The sequence below is a fragment of the Saccopteryx bilineata genome, chromosome 1, assembly GCF_036850765.1.
Source record: "Saccopteryx bilineata isolate mSacBil1 chromosome 1, mSacBil1_pri_phased_curated, whole genome shotgun sequence".
NCBI classification, from domain to species: domain Eukaryota; kingdom Metazoa; phylum Chordata; class Mammalia; order Chiroptera; family Emballonuridae; genus Saccopteryx; species Saccopteryx bilineata.
Window position 1 is genome coordinate 225894405 of NC_089490.1, and position 23213 is coordinate 225917617.

The following is a 23213-nucleotide window of genomic DNA, read 5'->3' on the forward strand; positions in this document are numbered from 1 at the left end:
AATGTTAAGATATTTTTGCTCATCAATCCCTTTAAGAATCTGACAAAGGCTACAAAACTTTCCCCAGGAAAACGCATAACAAAAATGCCACACGGCCTGACTGGTGGTGATGCAGTGAAAAGAGAGTCAACCTGGGACACAGAGGTCCCAAGTCAAAACCCCGAGGTTGCCGGGCATGAGCATGGGCTCATCCAGCTTGACTGTGAGGTAGCCAGCTTGAGCTCCCCCCCTCCTGTCTCTCTCTCCTTTCCTGTTTCTCTTCCCTCCTGTCTATCTATCTCCGTCTCCCCTTCTGCTTCTTGTTTAAAAGGAAAAAAGCCACATGTAATTCAAGGACTCATGAATTCCCATCCCTATACCCTCAAACACTAGGTTAAGAAAATATGCTCTAGAGAATGGAATGAGAGGGTTGACCAAATATGGCTTTTAGCAGCACCCCAAAATTTCGTCAAAAATTCAGCCAGAAAGAGTCATACGAGAGGCTAGATGCATTTAAGCCTCTTTTGCAATTGTCAGTGACAAGACTATTTAGACAGTATTTGATATCTTGTACCTCCAGCAACTCTCCTCAGTTTTAGCCCAAATAAACTTTTACAAATAAAAAATGTTTAAAAAGACTGTTGATAAAGTCACACCATGGATGGGGTTATTTCCCTGGGTACTATTTAGGCCACAAGCCAGTTTCGTACACACCTCATTTTAGAGGAAAGAGATACTGGAGTGCTAAGACTGCCATGCTGGCCAAACAGCTGCTATGCCACTAATCCCTCATCTATAGGTTACTTTTCCCATTATATTATGAATACAGTCCTAACTTGAATATAAAAATAACTTTTATTATCTTAAAGTAACAACTTAAAATAAGTGAACAATAAACAAAATGGTAATATGAAGCCATACTGCCATACCATTTACCTCATATAAGATTTGTCCTGATGCCAAACACTTTCTATCACCAAAGGCTAGCTGAAGCAGATGCAAACTCAAAACATCTCCTTCACTGAAAGAAAAACAGATTAGTTTTCTTTAATACTTCTCCTAAATATCACATTAATTACATTAAGCATCTCTTACTGTCCAAATCAATTTAATTTGCACACAATATTGAGTGTATGTGATAAAACTTAGGTCACTGTGAAAAACTGTTTTCTTTGGTTGTTTTCACAAAAAATAGTCCTTTAAAACAAAAACTGATTTTTAATTTTGATCAATTTACTTAGCTGATGGTGTTTGCATGCTATAGGTCAGTGATTTTTCAACCTTTGTTTCTCACATACTCATAAACTAATTACTAAAGAAAAAGGGGCCCTGACCTCTTCTTCTTTAGTAACTAATTTATTTGTGCCATGAGATGAAAATGGTTATATTTAGTCAGGGGCACTGACCTTAGTAATTAGTGTGTGTTTGTGTCATGAAAAAATAAGGTTGAAAATCACTGCTAGGTGAAACCTTACATAGCAGAGACTTTGCCCAGGATTCCTTCTCCCCTTTTCAATAGGTATGCTTTAGTAAGGCCTATGGCTGCCTAAAATATACCACATTTCCCAGCTTCCTTTGCAGCTACAGTATACCCAAGTTCTGGCCAACAGGATGTAAAAAGAATCATCACTACAGAAAAGTTTTTGGCTTTGCTCCTTTGTCCTTGGCTCTTTCTTTCCTCATCCTCCATATTATTAGGTTTTAACATAAAATGTAGATATTGCCCTATACCCCTGGTCGGCAAACTGTGGCTCAATAAGAATATAAATCAAAGATACAAATCAAATCCGTAAAACTGAAGTACCCATGCAGTAGGTATTAAAAGCACAGATTTCAAAGTCACATTGTCTGAATTTGAATTTTTCTGCTTACTAGCTTGATATTTTTGAAAACATTGCTTTTATGTGGCTTTCAGGATACCACATTCTCCTCATGTTCCTCATGCTTCATTGTCTTTGGTCCTCTGCTGGTTTTTCTGCCCTCTTATTCTCAATCTCCAATATTTCTTAAGTATAGAAGGTATGCAAGGCTCAATCCCCAGCTCTCCTCTTTTCTCTAGCTAGTCTCATTCTGAGGCAAGTGGTTCCAATCCTGTCTGCCTATTACTTGATCACTAGAGGAGCCTTGAGAAAATACTAATGCTTAGGATCTACCACCAGAAATTGATGTAATTCATCTAGGGTAGCCAGACTAAATTCAAACACTTACCTGTATCCCCACCTACACACCCCGTATAATAAAACCAGATCTACTTTTCTGGCTTCACCTATGATTACTCCACAATCTACCCTTACTGATCTTACTTCTCCCAAAGACATTTTACAAAGGCCTTTGGATTCTTTCCCCTAGTTCTCCCCATGGCTCTCCCTACTATTTGCCCCAACCAATTTCATTCAAAATTCCCTAACTACACTATATAAAACAGCAGTTCCCTACTCCACCATACTCTCTATCTCCATTCCCAGCTTAATTTTTCTGTCTTACTATCTGAAACTATATTAAGTATATGTACTAGTATATTGTTTTAGTATCTTTCTCACTAAAATATAAAATCTAGAACAGAAATTTGTTTTAGGCACTGCTACAATCTCCAGAACAGTTACTAGCATACAACAGATCCTTAATAATTTTGAATAAAAATACACGTGGACATAAAGCAAAGACAGCCTCTTAAAAAACCAAAGAATAAAACCAACATTAAAGGGAATACCAGTCAGGTTTTCATTTACTTTTCAATTATTACAAAAATAATTGCAGTTGGCCCTGGCCGGTTGGCTCAGTGGTAGAGCGTCGGCCTGGCGTACAGGAGTCCCGGGTTTGATTCCTGGCCAGGGCACACAAGAGAAGTGCCCATCTGCTTCTCCACCCCTAACCCTCTCCTTCCTCTCTGTCTCTCTCTTCCCCTCCCGCAGCCAAGACTCCATTGGAGCAAAGTTGGCCCAGGCTCTGAGGATAGCTCTGTGGACTCTGCCTCAGGCGCTAGAATGGCCCTGGTTGCAACAGAGCAACGCCCCAGATGGGCGGAGCATCGCCCCTGGTGGGCATGCCGGGTGAATCCCGGTCGGGTGCATGTGGGAGTCAGTCTGACTGCCTCCCCGTCTCCAACTTCAGAAAAATATAAATAAATAAATAAATAAATAAATAAAATTGCAGTTTATTGTAATTGATAAATACTATGGCAACAATTTAAGATCTATAGCCATGTAATTGTGTAGTGATATAGTCATTCTATAGTGATTCTTTTCTTCTTTTTGTTCATACAATCGCTGATAGGCAGGGGCAAAAGAGACAACATCACCTGTCTTTCTGATACATTTATAATCTAAATTTACATTATTTTAGTATATTTATAATAATGACTAGGTGCTACAGTATTCAGTGTCCAGGGGGATAAAAGAAGAGGTTTTGTTATCAAAGACTAGAGGTCCACAAAAATACGATTCCCCTCAAAAAATCTCACATCAAGCCCTGGTGAGTTGGTTCAGCAGTACAGCATTGGCCTGGCGTGTGGAAGTCTCAGGTTTGATTCCCTGTCAGGGCACACAGGAGAAGAGACTATCTGCTTCTCCAACATGTCCCTTCTCCTCCTGCAGCCAGGGCTTGAATGGTTTGAGCAAGTTGGCTCCCGGCACTGAGGATTGCTCCCTAGCCTCACCTCAGATGTTAAAAATAGCTCTGCTGCAAGCAACAGAGCAATACCCCAGAGGGGCAGAGCAACATCCCAGGTGGGCAAAGCATTGCCCCACAGAAGGCTTGCTGGGTGGACCCTGGTCAGAGTACATGCAGGAGTCTGTCTCTCACATTAAAAATAAATAAATAAAAATCTCATAATAATATTGACAAATGTAATTTAGGAATTAATAATGTAAATTAAAAACTAAATTAAACCTGTCCTAGTAAAAGAATATTTAGAGTACTATAAAGTGATTTAAAAATCTGCCTGACCTGTGGTGGCGCAATGGATAAAGCATCAACCTGGAAATGCTGAGGTCGCCGGTTCGAAACCCTGGGCTTGCCTGGTCAAGGCACATATGGGAGTTGATGCTTCCAGCTCCTCCCCCCCTTCTCTCTCTCTGTCCTCTCTCTCTCTGTCTCTCCCTCTCCTCTCTAAAATGAATAAATAAATTAAAAAATTAAAAAAAAAGAATCAACCAATGAGTGCATGAACAGGTGGAACAATGAATTTATGTTTCTCTCTCTCTCTCTCTCTCTCTCTTCCTTTCTCTCTCACTAAAATCAATAAATAAAAATCTTTAGAGAATTGTTCCCATTTGTTAACTATTCAATGTGTTGTAGATAATAAAGATAAATAAATAAGAGGCATCACATTAAGAAAAAACAGAAAACGCTATTCTGGCTGTTATTTTAAACTGATTCATTTGCGCTTAAAATGCATATATTGCTCAAAAAACTACCTCAAAAAAAGACTAAAATCAAAATAATCAGAAGCAGATAAAGTTCAGATAGCTTTGTGATTATATTAACAGAGAGAGCACCAATTTTAAGAGGAAACCCTTCTAGACTTTAGGGTGAGAATTTACAAAAAGTAAAAGAAAAATATCCACACAAAGAATAATAAATTTAGCCTGACCAGGTGGTGGCACAGTGGATAGTGTTGGCCTGGGATGCTGAGGACCCAGGCTGGAAACCCCAAGGTTGACAGCTTGAGCACAGGCTCCCAGCTTGAAGCCTAAGGCTACTGGCTTGAGCAAGGGGTCACTGGCTTGGCTGAAGCCACCCAGTAAAGGGATATATGAGAAAGCAATCAATAAACAAATAAGATGCTGCAACAAAGAACTGATGTTTCTCATCTCCCTTCCTGTCTGTCTGTCCCCATCTGTCACTCTCTTGCAAAAATAATAATAATAAATTTTAAAAACTATCATCAAAAGAGATAGTATTAAAAGAAAAAATAAGTAGAATACAAAAACTGTTTAGATAAAGGTGCCACCCTCATTCCCTACCACACAGAGCTTTCATAAGCCACACTCCTCAATGCTGCTGGCACATATTACACTCAGGTGAATGGAAATATGGATTTGACCCAATGAGGGGGTATCTCAATAGCTGTCCCTATTATTCTCAGTTTTTCTCTAGAACTGACAAATCATTTCTTCATTCATTGACTTACCACTGTTTAAGGTAGAACAAAACTTCACAAGTGGGAACATCTAACACAAAACCCAAACTGTCCACAATTCAGATACATAAAATCTAAGGAAGGATGAGACTTCAGAAGAGAAAGTACTGGAAGCAGTGAGTTACCAAGATCATAGCATTAACACCACTTTATAATGAAACTTTAATTTCACTGATCACCAAAAAGAACTAAATACTTAAGAAAAATAAAAGAAAATCAATACGTACACTGTTCTAGCACTGGAAATGAACAAACTTACCCAATTACACTGAAATGTAAAAACTTACAAATTAAACTGAAATGAAAAATTTCTCTCTAGTTGTAGCTGAAACAAAATTAGAGCTTATGATAGGAAAAAAATTAACCAAAATAATCCTAAAAATATACTGCAAAAGGCCAGTAGGACTAGAAAACAGAGTAACGTTAAATGAAAATGAAGCATACAAAACAGAACAAAGGAATGAGATTGTAAGAGGAAAAAAATGTTCTTACTAGAGAACAGAGGGCCATAAAAATTGCCTAAGGTTATAACAGGTTGACTGCTCATCTGAATTGGCTTACTTTTTTTTTTTTTTTTACAGAGACAGAGGGAGTCAGAGAGAGGGATAGATAGGGAAGACAGAAACAGAGAGAGATGAGAACCATCAATCATCAGTTTTTCGTTGCCACACCTTAGTTGTTCATTGATTGCTTTCTCATATGTGCCTTGACCGCGGGCCTTCAGCAGACCGAGTAACCCTTTGCTCGAGCCAGCGACCTTGGGTCCAAGCTAGTGAGCTTTGCTCAAACCAGATGAGCCCCCTGGCCGGTTGGCTCAGCGGTAGAGCGTCGGCCTAGCATGCGGAGGACCCAGGTTCGATTCCCGGCCAGGGCACACAGGAGAAGCGCCCATTTGCTTCTCCAACCCTCCGCCGCCGCGCTTTCCTCTCTGTCTCTTTCTTCCCCTCCCGCAGCCAAGGCTCCATTGGAGCAAAGATGGCCCGGGCGCTGGGGATGGCTCTGTGGCCTCTGCCTCAGGCGCTAAAGTGGCTCTGGTCGCAACATGGCGACGCCCAGGATAGGCAGAGCATCGCCCCCTGGTGGGCAGAGTGTCGCCCCATGGTGGGCGTGCCGGGTGGATCCCGTCGGGCGCATGCGGGAGTCTGTCTGACTGTCTCTCCCTGTTTCCAGCTTCAGAAAAAAACCAAACAAACAAACAAACAAAAAAAAACAGATGAGCCTGTGCTCAAGCTGGCGACCTCGGGGGTCTTGAACCTGGGTCCTCCGCATCCCAGTCCAACGCTCTATTTACTGTGCCACCGCCTGGTCAGGCTGAATTGGCTTACTCTGACAAAACATTGAAAGCACACACAATTTCTTTCTTACTGATATCTGAGAATTATTCAAACGTGTAGAAATAATCATATAACTTTTTAAATCATTTCAACTACCACTCACTAATTCACTGAATTGTTGCTTTCACTTAAAGACAGCGTAGTACAAAATACAAAGCTTTCCTAAAGAATAACTACTGCTCCATTTTTCACAAATCCTTTTAAAAAACCACATATATCACACTTACCTATCTTGTGTAGACTGAACAGCCCACAAGTAACAGCAATTACGAGGATCATTCTCAGGTTCTTGAAAAGTAACAGCATATACGGGAACCCTTCCACCTTCCAATTGTGTAAAGTACCTATAACAGACACAAATATTAGTATGCTTCACTTTTAAATTATAATTATGTGAAAAAAAGAAGGTGCCTCAAGGTAAAAATATGAGTTAGAGCAACCACTGTTCATATAACCATCTTATCTGCAAAAATATATAAGGTACAAGACATCAAAAAATGGGCACAGCACCCGACCCCAAGTTAGAACTGAAAGCTAAGATTACTAAGGCACATACATACATGTATGTGTGAACAGCCCTTCCAGTACATATAAATGTATGCCACTGTGTACTGCTCCCCAGTAAGACGCACTCCAGAAAGAGATGAAATATTGCTACAACACTCCATTTCAACTTCCTGGGTTTAAGAGTCAGTTTTCTCATTACTAAGACAAAATGAGTTATAATGTGAAGTTACCATAAACCCATTAAAAAGCAAAATTAGACAAAAGATGATAATGCCAGAGAAAATACTGTAAGAGCCAGATTCTCCAGGTCCTTCCCCTCAGGAGCAATTCAAAGACAAGAGCTGGTAAAAAGTTATCAGCAAAGAGAGTGGAGATGGGACTTCCCAGAGGGAGCTAGAGAATAGCATCAGCACTGTCAACACTGCTACTTTACAGAAAATGTGAGTTTGAGGAAGTGCAAAGTTAGTGTTTACCTAAGGGGCTTGTAATACTCTATTATTATAAAAGAACCCAACAGTAAGAAATGGGCTTGGTTTGAGATGAGGGAATCTTATTTTTCACCTCTTCTTCCCTTCAATTCAAACTTGGTAAGTAGGAACCAATTTGTTGGCAAGAGTAGCAGTAGAAAATTAAAAGGGTGACTATTTTGTTGACTCATTTGCAAGATAAATTAATCAAAATAACAGTCCAATATATCTTGGAAAAAATGAAGAATATTAAATTGACAACAAGAGACAAAAAGACATTTACTTAACTCTTAATAGAGATTAAAAACCTATAATGCCTCTTTGCTACCTTCCTCAAAAAAGGGTTAATTCTTTAGCAATTTTAATACCATATATATTAATAAAAAGTATCGATACAATTATATTCGGGGGAAGTTTTTCACAGCATAAAAATTTTAAAACCGTACTTTATAACTTTGATTTTTAAAAAAGACTTTGTCTTTCTGTCAACTGAGAACTGCTACTTTACATATATTTACATATGGTTATGAAGAAAATACTTTGAAAGAATTCATACCATATAAATATGTGGTTTACCTTTAGCCATGCTTTACTAGCAAACTGAAATGCCTTTTAAATATTCACTGAGGCCCTGGCCAGTTAGCTCAGTCAGTTAAGAGCATTGACCCAAAATAACAAGGTTGCAGGTTCGATCCCTGGTCAGGGCACACACGATCCCTCGTCAGAAGCCGCCAATGAATGCATGACTGAGTGAAACAACAAATGGATGCTTCCCTTCCCCTTCCTCTCTCTCTCTCTCTTCCTATCAATGAATTTAAAAAAACCCAAAACCAGCCCTGACCAGATAGCTCAGTTGGGGTGTTGTCCTGGAGTGGGAAGGCTGACAGTTAATTTCCCGGTCAGGGCACATATAGGAACAGCTCGATGTTCCTGTCTCTATCTCACTGCCTCTCTCTCTCTCAAAAAATAATAATAAGTATACACTGAAAGACAGATAGCTCAGTCGGTTAGAGCATCGTCCTGATACTCCAAAGTTGTGGGTTCAATCCCCGGTCAGGGCACATACAAATAATCAATGAATGCATAAATTAAGTGGAACAAATCAAAGTTTCTCTAAAATCAATCAATAAGTATGCACTAAATCAACCTAAATTCATGTGCTAATTCATTCCTTTATTATATCAAGTCATGATTTAATACCATCAAAAGTTACTCATTGGGCCCTGGCCGGTTGGCTCAGTGGTAGAGCGTCAGCCTGGCGTGCAGGAGTCCAGGGTTCAATTCCCAGCCAGGGCACACAGGAGAAGCACCCATCTGCTTCTCCACCCCTCCCCTTCTCCTTCCTCTCTGTTTCTCTCTTCCCCTCCTGCAGCCAAGGCTCCATTGGAGCAAAGTTGGCCCGGGCTCTGAGGATGGCTCTGTGGCCTCTGCCTCAGGCACTAGAATGGCTCTGGTTGCAACAGAGCAACGCCCCAGATGGGCGAAGGATCGCCCCCTGGTGGGCATGCCGGGTGGATCCTGGTCAGGTGCATGCAGGAGTCTGTCTGATTGCCTCCCCATTTCCAACTTCAGACAAAAAAAAGAAAAAGTTACTCATTAATCTATCCCTTTTCTCAAGCTAATATTTAAATATTAACAGCGTACAATTTATAGAAACTACCAAAAATCAAACCAGAGAAAAAAGTTATACTTACTCTCTTTTCATGCTTTTCATATTCCAGAGTGCTAGATAGCCATCAGAAAAGCCTACAACAAGCTGATTCGTCCTGTTTATGTAACTAAGAGTTGAAACAGCTGTTCCTGATGGGCTTACTAACTGGAAACACAAATGGCGTCCTTCTCCTATCGCATTTTCTCTGACGTGTGGTGTGTCAGCTGGGATACCAGCTATAACCTCAAGGTCTAAAAAAAAAAAGATAAATTATAAACAGCAAAGAAACAAATATGTCACCCATTATTCAAGCTGCAACTGAAGCTACTGGGATAAATCATAATAAGATTAGTGGTATAGTATAATGAGCTATAAAATAGCCACCCTTATCCTACTTAAATGCTATGTTTCAAAATATATTTAATTATGTAATTTTACCCAAATAAATCCCTTGGAGAAGTGGTTGGTTTCAGGTCTAAGGGAGAAAATACATAAGGTGAGCCTGGCACATCTCAGTGTCAGATATCTAGAAAACTATACCCATAACCCCATGGTTGCCAGCTTGAAGCCCAAGGTTGCTAGCTCAGCCGGAGTCCCCCACCCCATTCACCCTATCAAGGAATATAGGAGAAGACAATCAATGAACTAAACTACTATGAGTTGATGCTTTTCATCTCTCTCCCTTCCTGTCTGTCTGTACCTCCCTCTCTCTCTGCATCCCCTCCTCCCGTGCACTAAAAAAATAGAAAGAAAATTAGTACTTAGAGAAAGAGTAAGCACATATCCTGCCTTTTCTGTAAAAATTGTGTTTCAAGTTAAACAAATAGCTTCTACTTAATGAGAAAATTCTTCTTCAGATTAACAGAATTTTAAAATCATTTTTTGAGGCACCTTAATGAAAGAAGAGATTTAGGCAACAATCTCAATAGATGAAACAATAAATGAAATTTAGAGTAGGGTTTTTCAAACTTAGCTATACCTTCATTTTGGGTCAGATAATTCTGTACTGTGGGGGCTGTTGTGCACTGGAGGACCTTAAGCAGCATCCCAACCTCTACCTTCTAGATATCAGTAGCTCCATCTCCCTCCAGTAGGATAACCAAAAATGTCTTCAGGTATATCAAAAATTTCCTAGAGGGCAAAAACCACCCCCATTTGAGAATCACTGACACAAAGGTTGCTGGGAAAATTTAGGAAGTGAAAGGATTATGCTGTCATCATCTGAACCCTAAATGTGAAACAAGTACCATGTGTCTGTCTCCTGATGTGATACAATTTGAAGAACCCAGGACTTCCAAAGTACCCTTGCCAAATGTTAAATCTGTATCTAATCAGAGATAACTTACATTTGCAGAAAACACAAAATGTAAATGACATCACATGAAACAGGTAATTCCAAAACGTGGGGCATCATACTATATACTTCAGCAAGTTAGTGGTGCTAAAAACCGAAAAGGATGGAGAGGGTATTGTGCTACCTTCAAGGAAACAAGGAAACATGAGATGTCAAGTGTAACGTGTAGACCTCGTCTGGGTCCTGATTCAAACAATCTAAATGCAAAAGGATGCTTTAGAGACAACAACAGAAATCTACTATTAGACTATACCAAAGAGCCAGACCAGGCGGTGGCACAATGGATAGAGCGTCGGACTGGGATGCAGTGGACCCAGGTTCGAGACCAGCTCATCTGGTTTGAGCAAAAGCCCACCAACTTGAACCTAAGGTTGCTGGCTCCAGCAAGGGGTTATTCGGCCTGCAGAAGGCCCGCAGTCAAGGCACATATGAGAAAGCAATCAATGAACAACTAAGGTGTTGCAATGTGCAATGAAAAACTAATTATTGATGCTTCTCATCTCTCTCCGTTCCTGTCTGTCTGTCCCTGTCTATCCCTCTCTCTGACTCACTCTCTATCTCTGTAAAAAAATAAAAAAATATACCAAAGAATTAACATTAATGTGATTAGGAGTGGTAATGACATCATGATTATGTAGTAAAATCACCATTATTTTCTTTAACTTAATGCAGAAGAAAACAGGGAAGGGGAATGAAAAAAAAATGCACATAGACTAAATTTTGAAAACTAACTTAAATCTAGGTGATGGGTATATATGAATTCTTATATTCTTTTATCTACTTGAAGATGTTGGAAATCTTTAATAAGGAAAAGAACTATTCAGGCCTGTATATTGCTGCAACTGCTGTGCAAGGGCAGATTCCCTCAGTGCTGTTTTGAAGGGATGAAAAATCATATCTCATTGTTCAACAGTTACCCACCCTCCTGATACCTTCTGTTTCTGATCATTTTTTTCAGAGAATAGCAACTGATTAAATTTTGCCAAAATAAACAGTTCATACAATAAAATACTGTAAACATTCAAGAAAATGAGGTAGACTATATATATACGGAAGTGGCAGGATATGTAATAAATACCATTAGAAATAAAAAATAGATATTAGGTTTGGAAATATTACATAACAGCATTTATAGTATAGTAAATGTTAGGAACTTCATTTTCTTTGTTATGTGGATTTCAATAAAATCTAAACAGTTGTGCCTGACCTGTGGTGGTCCACAGTAGATAAAGCGTAGACCTGGAATGCTAACTAAGGTCACCAATTCGAAACCTATGGCTTGCCCTGTCATAGCACATGTGAGAAACAATTACGAGCTGCTGCTTCCTGACCCTACCTCTCTCGCCACTCTTTAAAATCAATAAATGATATCTTAAAAAAAATAAAAAAATCTAAATAGTTGGAATCATAACTTACTTTTGAAAACAAAAAAATTTTGCACTGAAGCCCAAGTCAATTTTTTGTGTGTTATAAAATTCAATGGCTTTATAATTCTCATAATAGTTCAGATCTCTGATCACAATACAGAGTTTAATTATAAAATTATTTCTTGTGCCAAATTCAACTACTGATTGTTACAGACTTCTTGATACAGCCTGACCAGATGGTGGCGCAGTGGATAGAGCATCAGACTGGAATGCTAAGGACCCAGGTTCGAGACCCCGAGGTCGCCAGTTTGAGCGCGCGTTCATCTGGTTTGAGCAAAGCTCACTAGCTTGGACCCAAGGTCGCTGGTTCGAACAAGGAAGTTACTCGGTCTGCTGAAGGCCCACAGTCAAAGCACACATGAGAAAGCAATCAATGAACAACTAAGGTGTTGCAATGAAAAACTGATGATTGATGCTTCTCATCTCTCTCCGTTCCTATCTGTCTGTCTTTATCTATCCCTCTCTCTGACTCTATCTCTGTAAAACAAATAAATAAAAAAAACCTTTAAATAAACTTGATAGTTTTTTTTATCACTGTAAGGATTTTTTTTTCTTAAGTGCACATGTGGCCATTATTTCTGCCAAATCAAATTATTTCAGGTCTTAATTTACCAATTTAAATTTAGTATAAATGGCTAAGTTCCTCAGTAAATTTCTGCTCAAATTTATACTGCTTGCAGTTCTAATCAGTTTTATTACATAATGACAATTTTTACTAGTTATGCTCATTATAAACTGGGATAAAATAATGATCGTTTGTTATCTATTTTTTTAGCTGATCCAGTGTGTGAACAGATCTGCAATATGATAGAATTGCTTTAAAATCAGGAAGGTCCTCAAAGGTCAAATAGTCCTTTCCTCAAAGTTTTAAGAAATACATACATTTTTTTAGTTTTTAAGTTAGTTCCCCTACCCACACAAACCAATCAAGAATCTCATGCTTTAAAAAAATCCTAAAAGCATTTAATAAACAATAAAATATTAATATAAGCATTAATATGAAATAGAAAAATTGCCTCTTTTCATTTTTTTCATTTGAGTAGCATTAGTTCTATTTTGGGATGTTATTTTGTAAGGAAAGACTCTCAATCACTGTTATTCCTAATAAAAAACTTATTTTTTGGCCCTGGCCGGTTGGCTCAGCGGTAGAGCGTCGGCCTGCCGTGCAGGGGACCCAGGTTCGATTCCCGGCCAGGGCACATGGGAGAAGTGCCCATTTGCTTCTCCACCCTCCCCTCCTTCCTCTCTGTCTCTCTCTTCCCCTCCCGCAGCCAAGGCTCCATTGGAGCAAAAATGGCCCGGGCGCTGGGGATGGTCCTTGGCCTCTGCCCCAGGCGCTAGAGTGGCTCTGGTCGCAGCAGAGCGACGCCCCGGAGGGGCAGAGCATCGCCCCCTGGTGGGCGTGCCAGGTGGATCCCGGTCGGGTGCATGCGGGAGTCTGTCTGCCTGTCTCTCCCCGTTTCCAGCTTAATAAAAAAAAAAAAAAAAAAAAAAAGATACTCAAAAAAACTTATTTTTGCCTGACCAGGCGATGGCACAGTGGATAGAGCGTTGGACTGGGATGCTGAGGACCCAGGTTTGAGACCCCGAGGTCACCAGCTTAAGCGCGGGCTCATCTGGTTTGAGCAAAGTTCACCAGCTTGGACCCAAGGTGCTGACTTGAGCAAGGGGTTACTCGGTCTGCTGTAACCCCACAGTCAAAGCACATATGAGAAAGCAATCAATGAACTACTAAGGTGTTACAACAAAAAACTAATGATTGATGCTTCTCATCTCTCTTTGTTCCTGTCCGTCCCTATCTATCCCTCTCTCTGACTCTGTCTCTGTAAAAATAAATAAATAAATAAATAAATAAATAACAAAAACTTATTTGTGTCTTCTCTTATCACAGGAACATAAACTGTATGCCATGCCAAAACACTAAAGTAGATCATACTACAAGGATGGATAATTTTGTACTGTCTGGTTAAAGATAAAGATTTTATAACTTTAGCTCTTCTTCTAGCATTTACTTAATAATAGCTATTTTGCAAGTACATATCTGAAAACAAAAGAAAATCACTATCCTTATCTCTTTCAATGCCTACTTTAGTATATGGACACTTCATCAGTACAATAGACTAACATGTAAAAAGTAACCACAGTGCAAAAAATACATAAATAAGTTTATATGTAAAATTTTTTTATTTTTAAAAATCAATCCCTTATGAGACTATTCAGGTGCTCAATTTTTGGTTTCAAGCAAAGAATGACTAATTACCTGATGCCTCTACTTCATTCTGACTGCATGATAAGTCATCAAGACATAGGTCAACAAGAAGGATCTGTCCAACATCAGTTACTACAGCTGCCACACCAAACAGCCATCGCAAACTCGGGTGCAAATGCTGAGTGCTTGCGCTGGCTCCTCCATGATTAATTATAGGTTCAATAGCTGTTACCTAGAAAGTAGAATATGATTTGCTTTTCTTATTCAACTTGAAAAAATACAATTAAAACATAACAAATTTTAAGGTTAAAGCAACTTATTCATTATAACAAATATTTTCAAACATTTTCTAATAGAAAATCATAAATCAGGCCCTGGCCAGTTGGCTCAGCGGTACAGCGTTGGCCCAAAGTGTGGAAGTCCTGGGTTCGATTCTTGGCCAGGGCACATAGGAGAAGCGCCCATCTGCTTCTCCATCCTTCCTCCTCTCCTTTCTCTCTATTTCTCTCTTCCCCTCCTCCAAACCCACTGGAACAAAGTTGGCCCAGGTGCTGAGGATAGCTCTAAGGCCTCTGCCTCAGGCCCCAGATTGGTTCCGGTTGCAACGAAGCAACAGCCCAGATGGGCAGAGCATCACCTCCTGATGAGCATACCGGGTGGATCCCAATAGGGCACATGCAGGAGTCTGTCTCTCTGACTCCCCACTTCTCACTTCAAAAAAAAAAACAAACAAAGCAAAACATAAATCTGCCTTTGATACTTGTGAATCCAAATAACATAATAAAATCTCCTAACAGGAGCTACACCATTATTATCAATATATTAAAAAAAATTATGTGCCTGACCTGTGGTGGCACAGTGTACAGTGTCAACCTGGAATGCTGAAGTTGCCAGTTTGAAACCCTAGGTTTGCACGGTCAAGGTGCAAATGAGAAGCAACAACTATAAGTTGATGCTTCCTGATCCTCCCCCATGCCATTCTCTCTCTTCTCTCTAAAATCAGTAAAAAAAATCTTTAAAAAAAAAGAACACATGTAATTCAAATGACTGATGCTTATGAGAATTTAATATAAGCCAGGCATTGCGCAAACTGGTTAATTTAATGGTCACAATAACCCTTTAATATTAGATTATAACTATACCTGTTTAAAGATGCAATACTCAGAGGCTAGGAAAGCTTAGCTGAGTTATTCAAGTCACATAATTCATTAAATATAAAATTTAAACCTACATTGGGCCCTGGCCAGTTGGCTTAGTGGTAAAGCGTCGGCCTGGCGTGCGGAAGTCCCAGGTTCGATTCCCGGCCAGGGCACACAGAAGCGCCCATCTGCTTCTCCAACCCTCCCCCTCTCCTTCCTCTCTGTCTCTTCCCCTCCCGCAGCGAGGCTCCATTGGAGCAAGGATGGCTCCTTGGCCTCTGCCCCAGGAGCTAGAGTGGCTCTGGTCGCAACAGAGCGACGCCCCGGAGGGGCAGAGCATCGCCCCCTGGTGGGCAGAGCGTCGCCCCCTGGTGGGCGTGCCGGGTGGATCCCGGTCGGGCGCATGTGGGAGTCTGTCTGACTGTCTCTCCCCATTTCCAGCTTCAGAAAAATACAAAAAAAAAAAAGGGGGCTATAATATAATGGACTTCACACAAAATTTTAGTGACAAGGACTGAAATGAAAGAAAATCATACTGTAGCTACATTATAGAGTTAGTTTCCCTCTTCATCTCATGAGTTAAACTTTAAATGTTTGTACCTAATAGTCTATTATTTTATTTTATCCTTAGCTTTCCTTCTATTTCCTATTAATTCACAAATATTAACTAGGTATAACATGACAATAAAGTATTTGGTGATTTCTACTATAATACTAATAAATGTTCTAGAAAGAAAAGAGGAAATCTGTTATCAATGCTATATGCATTAACATAAAATTAAGGTTTGCTTCATGCTATAATTTTTTATTATGACAAAATTCTGGCTCTGTCTATATTTCATTAGTACACAAAACATTCTGTAGTGTTTCTAATTCTCAAAGCTGTAATTTCATGGACTGTCTTCTTTTTCTAAATTATAGTAATAATGTCTATAAATACTACAGCATATTTTCTTCAATTTCCTCAGTGAGGGGTAAGAAATTTGTTACAGCCTACATTCCTCAAACAAATACTATGTAAAATAATCAACAATGCTACCTTATTTAATTTTAAAATAAGGCAGGAAAAAAGCAAACAAATTTAACAGAGGATATTGTGCCCTACCCAGAAAAAAAAAGCTAGTTGACTAAACTTCTTTGGACGTTATCTATCACTACTCTCCAAACCTCTCCTTCTCCTGTATTCTCTTCCCTATGTGATACCGGTCATGCACCAAACTAAACAACTTAAGTACATTCCTTCTCAATTACTCTCATCCAAATAATCAACAAGTCCTACCTGACCTGTGGTGGCACAGTGGATAAAGCATCGACCTTGAAGGCTGAGGTTGCCAGTTTGAAGACCTGTGCTTGCCCATTCAAGGCACATAAATGAAGCAACTACTAAGAGTTGATGTCTCCCACTCCCCTTCCCCCTCTTTGTCTGTCTCCCTCCTCTAAAATCAATAAATAAAATCTTAAAAAAAAAAAAAAAAAAGGTCCTTTCCAAAAAAAAGTCACCTCCTGAGTCCATACTGAAGTGGTCCCATCCTCTTATTCTACTGTCATTTTCTTGGTTAAGTTCATCATTAGTTACCTAACTACTGCAATCCAAGGAGCTTTTTAAAAAGATTTGATTTTGAAAAAGAGGAGGGAGGGAACAGGAGGAGAGAGAGAGGATGAGGGAGAGAAAGCAAGAGACAGAATAAGAGGAGAGGAGAACAGGAAGCATCAATTCGTAGTAGTTGCTTCCTGTATGTGCCTTGAACAGGCAAGCCCAAGGGATTTGAACTGGCAACCTCAGTGTTCCAGGTTGATGCTTTATCCACTGTGCCACCACAGGTCAGGCTCCAAGCAGCTTTTTACACTAAAGTTCCGCTTTCAATTTATTTTGTATTTTTCTTAAGTGAGAAGCAGGGAGGCAGACAAGACAGACTCCCACAAGTGCCCTGACCAGGATCTACCTGGCAAACCCTCTATGGGGCAATGCTCAGCCCATCTGGGGCCACTACTCTGTTGCTTGGCAACTGAACTATTTTATTTTATAGCACCTAAGGAAAAGACATGGAGCCATCCTCAGCACCTGGGGCCAACTTGCTCCAACCAAGCTATGGCTACAGGAGCAGAATAGAGATACAGAGAGACAGGGAGAAAGAGAAGAGATGAGGAGGGGTGGAAAAACAGATGGTTGCTTCTCCTGTGTGCACTGACCGGGCATCTAACCCGGGACTTCCACAGGCCAGGCGGATGTTCTACCACTGAGCCAAATGGCCAGGGCCTGCTTTAAATTTAAAATAAACTCACTATAGACTTTAGGAAGAGGTCCCTAATTGCAAACAGGCCATTCACAACCTTAGTTTTCATCATTTCTGGCTCCTACTTCCTACTTTGTCTTTCCCCAAACAATTCTAAATAAGTTGTTTTCCAAATGTTCCATATAGTGTGACATTTTACATGCTGGTCCCTTAGCCTAAAATGTCTAATCTTTTATTTGTTTTTATTTTTTGAAGATTTTATTTATTCATTATAGAGAGGGGGGAGAGGGGGAGAGAGAGAGAGAGAGAGAGAGAGAGAGAAGGGGGGAGGAGCAGGAAGCATCAACTCCCATAATGTGCCTTGACCAGGCAAGCCCAGGGTTTTGAACCGGCAACCTCAGCGTTTCCAGGTTGACACTTTATCCACTGCGCCACCACAGGTCAGGCTGTCTAATCTTTTTGAGTAGAATTTATTCAGGTGTTCTCCATGTTCTAAATGGCTGAATTTATGAAAAAACTTATATGTATGCTGTATATAATCATATTGTTGGTCTTCCCCTCTGCACTACAGGCTTTTTGACAGCATGGACCAAGTTCAATTCATCTATTTATCTTCAAAATCTAGCATAGTTTGATTTATAGTAAGCATTCTATCTATGTATTGCCAAATTAATTCTGTCTTAGAATCATCACCCCTGGCAAGGACAAATAAGATACTAGGCTATAAATTATTTCAGATCCCACAAGGCCAGTTTCCTCAACTGTAAAAACACATTATTTTGTCATTAAGCTCCGTTTTAACTTAAAAACCTCTACTCCATGACTATATACATTACCTACATTTTTATATATATTTAAATGCATATTTTTTTCACACCAAGTATAGTAAGAATTCTACTCTTCCAGTGTGTGTACATGTACATTTCTAAGTGCTTCTAAGACAAACCAAATTCAAAGTACTTCTATAATTACTACTGCGTAAGACACCTGGCATATATGGAGGGCATACAGAGATTAGAATAAATGGTGATTATAAGTGAATCCATTATTTAAATGTATTTTTTTGCCTGGCCTGTGGTGGTGCAGTGGCTAAAGCGTCAACTTGGAACGCTGAGGTCACCAGTTCAAAACCCTGGGCTTCCCCCTTCTTTCTCTCTCTTTTCTCCCTCTTTAAAATGCATAAAGTCGTTTAAAAAATTAAATGAAGTATTCAAATCTTAATAACAAAGACATGTTTTCCATATTGCTCCAAGGCTAGAAGTTGACCCTTGAAACAACATGGATTGAACTACATGGCTCCACATACACTAGATTTTTTTCATAGTACATACAGTACTGTACATGTACTTTCTCCTCCTTATAATTTTATCTTTAACAACATTGTTTTCTCTAGCTTACTTTATATACAAAGTACCTGTTAACTATATCAGTAAGGCTTCTGTCAACCATAAGCTATTAAGTTTTAGGGGAGTCAAAAGTTATAAACAGATTTTCAACTGTGCTGAGGGGTGGGGGGGATTAAGTGCCCCTAACCCCTGCATTGTTCAAGAGTCAATTATAGTCTCAAAGAAAAAGGGAAAAGGCCACAGTAATAAATATTTTATAAATATTTTAATAAACTTTTCATTTTGAACTTTTACATGAATACCCATTAAAGCAAGTGTGTATATAGCTCGATGAATTTTCACAAAGTGAACACACCTGTCTAACCAGAAGGGGTTCTGAAAACAGAATGTCCACTTATCTTAACCAGTACCTACCCTTCCAGGAAGAACAACTGCTTTAACCACTCTTGATATACCCAGGTCATAGAGACAGAGAATACTCCCTTCTGCATCTTCCAATCCAATTAACAATCCAGTTCTCTTCTGCCAAGAGAACTCTTTCACAGCTAGGACTATAGGTGGCTCGTCATTCACTCCACTGAATCTATATGCAGACAACCGCTCTCCTGTTAAAGAGTTTACTACCTCAAGTTGAGGACCACAAGTTAAGCAAGCAAGTCCATTTTTCCCTAGAAGAAAAAAAAAGCGAAAATGTTCCTTATATTAATATTGTATGTATACAATGAAACTAAAAGCTTTTACATATATTATAACTTATTATATAAAACTTTACATGTTATCTCCAAATTGACATCTAAATATTTATAAAACAGTGGTCCTCAAATTAGTACAATAAATTGAACTACTTTAATAATAATAATCAGTAAAGATACCATCTTATGTAATTAAATAGTTTCATTTACTTCTTGTCACACCTCAATACAGAGATAAGGCAACTAAACTTGCAAACAGTTAAATAACTTGCCCAAAGCCACACAGCTACAAATACCAGAGCCAGAAGTAGACCCCAAGTCTAATTCCAAAGTTCATACTTTAACTACATTATACCTTGACAGTTAAACTAGGTGTTATAAATAGAACAAATTACTCTATCCCAGAGAATTTCAAAATCTAAGACAAAACATAACTAACTGTTAGAAATAACAGAAGCTCTTCTTGGCCCCTTCCTAGTCATGTTTGGATTTTACTATGCATGCAATGTAAAGTAAGCAAAGGGTATTAAGCAGAACAGTGACAATCTGATTTATGTTTTTAAATGTTATTCCAGCTGCTAAGCAGGGAATGGACAATAAGGGGGAAACAGAGAAGAAGTAGGGAGATGATACATACTTATGCTTAGTCATTGGTAGTCATTAACAGGGATGAATGTTCATCTTATAATAGAGGCAGAACTAAAAGGATCTGCTTGCTGATAAATAAAATGTGGGGCAAAGGTTGAGTAAAACAGAAGCATTAAGAACAGACCTTGAGCCTGACCAGGCGGTGGCGCAGTGGATAGAGCATCGAACTGGGATGCCAAGGACCCAGGTTCGAGACCCCGAGGTCGCCAACTTGAGCGCAGGCTCATCTGGTTTGAGCAAAAGCTCACCAGCTTGGACCCAAGGTTGCTGGCTCGAGCAAGGGGTTACTTGGTCTGAAGGCCCGCGGTCAAGGCACATATGAGAAAACAATCAATGAACAAGAAAACAAACTAAGGTGCCACAATGCGCAACGAAAAACTAATGATTGATGCTTCTCATCTCTCCGTTCCTGTCTGTCTGTCCCTGTCTATCCCTCTCTCTGACTCTCTGTCTCTGTTTAAAAAAAGAAAAAAAGAACAGACCTTGAATTTTCCCTTGAGCTGCTAGATGGACAGTGGTAACTTTTACTACTAAATTTGCAATGTCTCTCATGCATCTAAGTAGATAGTTGAATATACTTGACTATAGCTGAGGGGAGGCTGTATAGTTTAAGGGATAGCACAGCAGAGTGGAGACATAGAAAGCATGGATTAAAATCTCATTTTTGTTACTATCTGTGTAAAATCCAGTTACTTCACATTTGCTCCTCAGCTACATAGACTTGTTACTCCTTAGAAAAGTCGAATATTTAGCTCAATGAAAAGTTGTTACAGTACTTAGCATACAGTACCATTTCTACTTTTAATATTCAACAGAATAGTACTGTAAATAGCTAAATGACCGATATTTATATTTTGTTTTCTTGCAAGGAAGGATGGCTGTGATATTCAAATCCAGAAAAGTCTCCTACAGTATCTTTCACTAGATTAAAATTCAGTTTAATGACTTCTTTGGTATGGTTTCCTGCTGTATTATATAATCCAAACCATATACTGAGATCTTGTTTAGATTGATGGAATTATGAAAATAAGATTTTCTGAATATTTTGTCTTACTCAGAGCCATCAAAATCAGAATTTTTCTACTCACAAGACTGTTTAGGTTCTAATTCAAACTCACCAAAACTTACTGATTATAAAGAAAAACCAGCTGTGTATTCTTTCTACTTTCCAAATGGCATTTTTCAATAAGGAAAAATAAACTACACTCCCCCCAGAGAGTCACCAAAAATGTGTTCTCGAGTAGTGGTTTTCAACCACCAGTCTGCAGACCAATGCCGGTCCACCAGAAATTCCATGCCGGTCTATAGAAGAGCTGATAATGTTACATGAAAATTTTAAAGTTTATAATCACTGGGTCTATAATCTTCATACAACATCAGGGTAGTTAAGTCTTTTGAGGACTGGCACAAAATATCTGGCAGACCGTTGGTTGAAAACCACCGTTCTGCCCTGGCCATATAGTTCAGTTGGTTATCCTGAAGCATAGAAGTTGCTGGCTCGATCGCTGGTCAGGGCACATATAGAAACAGATGTTCCTGTTTTTCTTCATCTCTCTTCCTTCCTCTCTCCAAAATCAATAAAATAAACATTGAAAGAAAACCACGCCTGGCCTGTGGTGGCGCAGGGGATAAAGCATCGACCTGGAATGCTGAGGTCGTCAGTTCGAAACACTGGGCTTGCCCGGTCAAGGCACATATGAGAAGCAACTACTATGAGTTGATGCTTCCTACTTCTCCTCTCTCTCCTTCTGTCTCTCCCTCTCTTTCCTCTAAAAATCAATAAATTAAAAAAAAAAATTTTTTTTTTTGCCCTGGCCGGTTGGCTCAGTGGTAGAGCGTTGGCCTGGCGTGCATAAGTCCTGGGTTCGATTCCCAGCCAGGGCACACAGGAGAAGCGCCCATCTACTTCTCCACCCCTCCCCCTCTCCTTCCTCTCTGTCTCTCTCTTCCCCTCCCGCAGCCAAGGCTCCATTGGAGCAAAGTTTGCCCGGGCGCTGAGGATGGCTCTGTGGCCCCTGCCTCAGGCGCTAGAATGGCTCTGATTGCGGCAGAGCGACGCCCGAAGATGGGGAGGGCATCGCCCCCTGGTGGGCATGCCGGGTGGATCTCGGTCGGGCACATGCAAGAGTCTGACTGCCTCCCCGTTTCTAACTTCAGAAAAAATAATAATAAAGAAAAAAAATTTTTAAAGAAAGAAAATCACTATTCTAGAGTATGTACACTGTATTACATATGTAGTCATAGATGTTAATATATTTACATAAGACTCTCGCCTGACCAGGTGGTGGCGCAGTGGATAGAGCGTTGGACTGGGATGCAGAAGACCCAGGTTCGAGACCCCGAGGTTGCCAGCTTGACCGCGGGCTCATCTGGTTTGAGCAAAAGCTCACCAGCTTGAGCCCAAGGTCGCTGGCTTGAGCAAGGGGTTACTTGATCTGCTGAAGGCCCACGGTTAAGGCACATATGAGAAAGCAATCATTGAACAACTAAGGTGTCACAACGAAAAACTGATGATTGATGCTTCTCATCTCTCTCCGTTCCTGTCTGTCTGTCCCTGGCTATCCCTCTCTGTAACTCTTTCTCTGTCTCTGGGGGGAAAAAAAAGGACTCTCTCTAACCAAGTTCTGTTTTTCTCACCCACATTAAAGAAATTGCAATACATGCTTATTATTATTTATCTTACCAATCGAATTAGTAAATATTCAGCAACATTATTTTACCTGCAGCAAACTTCCCCCGAAGTACAGATTCTAATGTTATTTCATCTTCTCCAAGGGCTTCAATAGTCACTTCTGGGAACTGCAGAAGGCCACTCGTCACTTGAGCTGTTAGGTCTTGCATACTTCCACTGTAAATATTTTTTTTAAATATTAGTGTATTTCTATTATAATGCACTAGGTTATCTCTAACCAGATAAAGCCACAGAAAAAAATTTAAAATATTATAATCTGAGTATAAAATATATATCATGTGCTTCTCTCAGTCTGAGGTATTCTCTCATAAGAAAACATTCCCCAAACAGCCTTTGAAGAATAAGAAGATTCATTAAGCCAGATGTCCTAAAGGTATACATGATTCCCTATTTT

The 23213-nt window shown here is 39.6% G+C and overlaps 1 protein-coding gene across 2 annotated transcripts in view; it reads right to left on the bottom strand.

The window, feature by feature from the left end:
- Positions 1–23213, bottom strand: part of AHCTF1 (AT-hook containing transcription factor 1) — an 86507-nt gene that overhangs the window by 55392 nt on the left and 7902 nt on the right. For both annotated transcript variants that reach the window (XM_066236975.1, XM_066236967.1), the window contains exons 2-7: positions 22848–22975; positions 19202–19455; positions 14120–14300; positions 9122–9329; positions 6681–6797; positions 916–1000 (exon numbers count right to left, since the gene is read on the bottom strand). In XM_066236975.1, coding sequence (XP_066093072.1) covers positions 916–1000; positions 6681–6797; positions 9122–9329; positions 14120–14300; positions 19202–19455; positions 22848–22968 — 966 coding nt within the window. In that variant the 5' untranslated portion in view covers positions 22969–22975. The remainder of the gene's footprint in view (positions 1–915; positions 1001–6680; positions 6798–9121; positions 9330–14119; positions 14301–19201; positions 19456–22847; positions 22976–23213) is intronic.